Source organism: Helianthus annuus, chromosome 5 (assembly GCF_002127325.2).
Source record: "Helianthus annuus cultivar XRQ/B chromosome 5, HanXRQr2.0-SUNRISE, whole genome shotgun sequence".
Lineage (NCBI taxonomy): Eukaryota > Viridiplantae > Streptophyta > Magnoliopsida > Asterales > Asteraceae > Helianthus > Helianthus annuus.
The window spans coordinates 160,484,002-160,489,356 of record NC_035437.2 but is presented as its reverse complement, the minus strand read 5'-3'; the positions used below and the strand labels follow the sequence as shown (position 1 = coordinate 160,489,356).

Below are 5,355 nucleotides of genomic sequence, written 5' to 3'. Positions count from 1 at the left end.
ATCCGTAAGAAGATTAACCATTATGAAAGGAACATAAACCAATCTAATTTACTCCCTAATTAGACTAGTGTTTCTTCAATACAGAAAATGAATGGAAATTCGGTTACAAAATTAAGGAATTTTGGAGAGTGTCCTGCTGATAACGTGTGATAAAACAAGAGAGAAAATAGAGAGAAACTTCTTCAATCATCTGACATATACATCGTATATATATACTAGTACAATAGAACCCTAAAAACCTAAAACCCATAAACATTGGATTGGGCTATAAAATGGTTGTATTCATAACAGAGGGGTAATTTTCTTTTTGGCTTTTACTGTTGATGTCTTGTATTTCTTTTATATTTAACGATATGATGAATGTTTTTAACATATTAAAAATCATCTGTGTAGCATTTTCTCAATTAATTTCACATGGGCATGGCCCAGCCGTGGCCTATAAATGCACCCATGGACCTGTAGGATTGCACTCAACTCAATTAGTTGAATCATTTGCAAAAAATGGCAGAACAAAATAATAATGTCTTAGGGTTGTGGGAAGTGATCAACAACTACAACGAGCCAACCATGTTAGTTGCCACCACTTCAGTACTGATCTTGGCTATTTTATGGTACAAGTTCATACTATCAACTTCCTCAAATGGTGCACCACCATTGCCACCAGGTCCCCGTTCGCTCCCAATCGTCGGGTACCTTCCATTTCTTACTCCCAACTTGCACACACAGTTCACCAACATGGCTCACACATACGGTCCCATCTTCAAGTTAAAGTTGGGAAGCAAACTTCTTGTTGTAATAAATACCCCGGAGTTAGCAAAGGAGGTGGTTCGTGACCAAGACGAGGCATTTTCTAACCGTGACCAAACCGCTGCAATCTTAGTAATGACTTATGGTGGCCAAGATATGGTATTTTCGGACAACAACGCCAACTGGCGTAAGCTTCGTAAGCTAAGTGTTCACAAGATGCTAAGCAACGTGAATCTTGACAGATCGAGTTCGGTTAGATGGGAGGAAGTTAGAAGAGCTGTCAAGAACGTTTTTGGTAAAATTGGTACCAAAGTTGACATTCGTGAGATTACTTTCTCCACAGAGACAAGTGTCCTAATAAGAACAATCTGGGAAAGCCAATCAGATAAAGGCGTGACAAACAGTAATATTGTAGCTGAGATAGATAAGGTGGCTTCAAAAGTCACTGCAATACTCGGACGGATGGATGTATCTGATTTCTTCCCTGTTCTTGCTCGGTTTGATCTACAAGGAGTCGTGCGGGACATGGAGAAGCAACGAAACAAGTTGGATCAACTTTTCACTACCATCATTGATGATCGAATCGAATCCAACTTAAAAATGTCAGAGGACAAAACCGGGCGTGAAGGAAAGAAAGACTTTTTACAAGTCTTATTAGACTACAAGGACGAAAAAGATGCAACACCACTTAGCATGATCCAAATAAAGTCAGTTCTCCTGGTAAGATTTATTCTTATAAATTTATTTAAAAAATGGAAAAGAATGAAAGTCATCCTTTTTTTTCCTTTTAAAGATAGTTGACCCAATACTCATCAGTGATTGTTTTGTTTTGTTTTGTGGTTCTCAAAACACCAACAAGGACACCTGATACAATTGATATATTTGCTTTTCGTAAAAAAAAGGGAAAAAAAAAAAAAACACCCAACTCACGCATTTTGTTTCTTGTTATCCAAGTTCACACAACATACGACGGGTGTAACCTTTGGTTAAACAAACAAATTTGTAAGCTTCTTCTAAATGAAACGAACAATATTAATTGGTATCAAAGGTTATATGTTTCAAACAAATAAGAGTATATATTCTATGTAACCCTATTATGTATATATTATAAATATATAATTTTCCCCTAAATTTAAACATAGAAATATAAAAACATGTAAGAACTCCAAGCATCTCCAATGGTGACCGACCAGGTCATCAAACTTTTGTTGGTAGTTAAAAAAATAAGTCACATAACTTTTCAATAACAAAATAACTTTTTAACTCGGACTTTATTTAACAAAAAAAAAAAAAAAAATCATTGTGTTATCAATAACTTTTTAACTCGGCCCAATTGGTTAGGCCGGCTTTTTCCCTTTGGGAGGTCGTCTGTTCGACTCCAACTTGTGGCTTATGGTGCGGGACGCCCCAATGATGGATCGTTACCTACCGAGGCATGGTGCGGTCCTGAGGGCAACCCGGTTTTCATCCAGCTGTTACCCCAGCGAGTCTCTCGTGTGGGGGCAGTATAGTTTCCGGGCGAAGGTCAGTCAGAGTGGCAGCCGGGGCCCGATAGAACATCGCGTCTGCGAAAGCTGGGCTGACGGGAACCCGGTGACCAATGGTCCATGTACATATTGAAAGTCACCCTTCAAAAAAAAAAAAAAAAAAATTAATGAATCCTAAAGCATTAATAACCTTAAAAAAATAGTCTTTCTTTGCATAGTTAAGTGCCTAATCGTCACAAACTTGTTGAATTTTTAAAATACAATGACATTCATGGAAAGTCCTTACGAACTTTTTTCTAGTCGCCACATTTAAAATAACTAATCTATGACTTTTAATGCAGCCCCCTTATGAAAATTCGTATTATTATTTCTATTTTTTAAGGTTTAAATATATAGTGTCCTAAAAATAGGGGGAAGTCGTAGGAGGGTATCAAACGAGCTCCGAATGAGCTCATTATAGCGGTATTGGAACTGTTTTGTTGAACTTTATGACCTTAGATTTTAGTTTTTCGCTTTGGAATTTTTACCATGTGGATATTAAAATTTTTGTTTAGATGATTGTGTATTTTTATTTGGCATTGTGTCTTTTTTTATTTGTTTCATTGTGTTTCTTTTTATAATTCATTGTATCTTGGAATTGTGTTATAATTTTGCGATCCATTATGTTATATTTTACGATCCATTGTGTCTTTATACACTTCATAGATTTAGGAGACTTTGTATAATAACTTTACTCTTTTTAAACAAGTTTTTTTTTTTGTTAATTTTGAGGAACTTTATTCAATAAATACTAATGTGATTTGCTAAACTAACATGGTAAAACTTTGTTGTATCAGAACATTATGATTGCTGGAACAGAAACAACGGCAACAACTGTCGAATGGGCGATGTCAAATATTATGCAAAATCACAATATAATGAAAAGGCTTCAAGAGGAATTAGTAGAAGTTGTAGGATTAAATAACATAGTCGAAGAACATCATCTTCCTAAGCTAAAATACCTCGATGCAACGATTAAAGAAACATTGCGTATGCATTCTATAGTCCCTTTCTTAATCCCACGATCACCAAGCAAGGAATGCATGGTAGGTGGATATACCATTCCAAAAGGTTGTACAATAATCCTGAATGTTTGGTCAATCCACCGGGATCCTCGGTACTGGGATGATCCTTTGAATTTCAACCCAGAGAGATTCTTGACAAACAAATGGGATTATAATGGAAACAATTTGATATATTTCCCATTTGGATCAGGAAGAAGGTTGTGTGCAGGCGTTCCATTGGCCGAGAAAATGTTAATGCTTATATTGGCTTCACTCTTGCACTCGTTTGATTGGAGTATTCCGAAGGGCGAAAAACATGACCTTACCGAAATTTATAGCATTGCAATCAAGAAAAGAAAACCACTTACTGCTATCCCATCTCAAAGGTTGACAGATGTGAGCCTCTATATGTAACGTTTTATAGCTTCTTTGTATGGTTAAGATCCAAAATAATGGTATAAGTAATGTAGTTATGCTCATCAAATGTGTACCCATTTGGAGAGTACGTGTAAACCTTTTTTAGGGTGTATGTATGTGGTGTAATAATGTGATGTTTTTCTCAATATATATTTTATAATGAATAATTTGAAAGCACGTTATTTTATATATGTTAGGGGAGGATTTTCCAATCCTAAGGATCACGGATCCTCAAATACTGCCAGGATCATGGATCCTCAATTCTGTTTGAATTAAGGATCCTCAGTAGGTGTTGCAGGATCAAGATTCAGGATCCTTATTGTTATCCTTATACTAACGATTGTCTTCATTATACGTGAAGGGGTATGGTCCCAAATCTCGCGCAACCCTGACCGCGAGTGACCATTACCCTTATCAAAAACCCCCACCAGCAAAGAACTGTGTCCACACGGACGCGTCCTTCGAATCCAATCAGTCAAAGGATAAGAAGAAGCCTTACCTTGTGTATGAAAGCGGACATGCATAGCGATGCGGCTGGTACCACATCATATGGACATTTTCATCACGGCAAGGGATCTGGGCAACAGCAACAGTCGCCACAGACGGCGATGCGGCTTGGCACCGCATCCCGCATGTGTCTTTGTCAAAGCATGGAACGCGGGAACATCAAAGGTTACCGCAGGCAGCGATGCGGCCTGCACCGCATCCTGCCCACTAGGCAAGTGGGACTGACAACACAGAGCAAGTGGCACCACTGGCAGCCGCCTGTCAGGCCATTCGTAAGCAACGGACTGACACTGCAGTAGGACGTGACTTCACCTCCACAACCGACAAGCCTGACACACCTGCAAAGGGGCAGCACGTCGTCAGTCCGTCCCTTCAGCTCCTCCTTCACTCCTCGGCTATAAATACCAACCCCAAACCAGGTTTGAGGTATCTCTTCACAACTCTCTCACTACTACTACTATCACACTTTGCTTCCCAAGCAAATTACTGATTCTCACGCCGGAGAGAGGTAACAAGGAGCACCCCCCACCCCATCCTCCTTGTTACGAGTCACGGCTTGTTTCCTTGTGCAGGAGATCAACCGGCGGACGATCCGGCCAGCGATACTCGAGAGGAAGGGATTAACCCTTCTTGACGAGACCAATGTGTTAACCCTGCCCGGTTAACCATTGTTTCATCATTGGCGCCCACCGCTACTCTTAGCACTTTCTCAACCATCCCTCCCCCTCTCAAAAGATCATGTCTGATCGTCTAAACAACACTACTGGGGATAACCTAAACCCCACCAACACAGGGCCTGCGAGGACCACCCCTCCAGTCCCAAATTCTGGCCACATTGGCACGTCAACACAAGGGGGCGCACCCCTTACGTTTGGACATGACCTATCACAGTACGCACCTGTGATTCCTCCAGACATGAGTCATCATGCCTGGTACGACCAGCAAACAGCTCTGCTGGCCGCAGCATACAACAGAGCCTGCGCAGATGCACAGGTACCGGCCGGCCCTACCCCGGCACCACATACCCCTATGGGTCGTATTTTACAATACGACGGTAGGGCTCCTTCACGCCCAGCCTCCCGAAGCAGGCGTGAAGACCGCGGATCCTCTTACTGTGAGGTCCGCACAATCGATGAGGACGATTCCTCATATGG

General features: G+C 40.6%; 1 protein-coding gene across 1 annotated transcript; it reads left to right on the top strand.

The window, feature by feature from the left end:
* The first annotated feature begins 463 nt into the window (after positions 1–463).
* On the top strand, positions 464–3,871 carry LOC110941557 (cytochrome P450 76C1). The gene is made up of 2 exons (XM_022183196.2): positions 464–1,467; positions 3,071–3,871. The coding sequence occupies exons 1-2, from the start codon at positions 502–504 to the stop codon at positions 3,689–3,691; spliced, it is 1,587 nt and encodes a 528-aa protein (XP_022038888.1). The 5' UTR covers positions 464–501; the 3' UTR covers positions 3,692–3,871.
* Positions 3,872–5,355: the final 1,484 nt, after the last annotated feature.

Coding starts and splice junctions, on each gene's coding strand:
- LOC110941557 (XM_022183196.2), top strand. CDS start 502: ATGGCAGAACAAAATAATAATGTCTTAGGGTTGTGGGAAGTGATCAAC. Junction 1,468..3,070: donor AAATAAAGTCAGTTCTCCTG/GTAAGATTTATT, acceptor TTGTTGTATCAG/AACATTATGATTGCTGGAAC.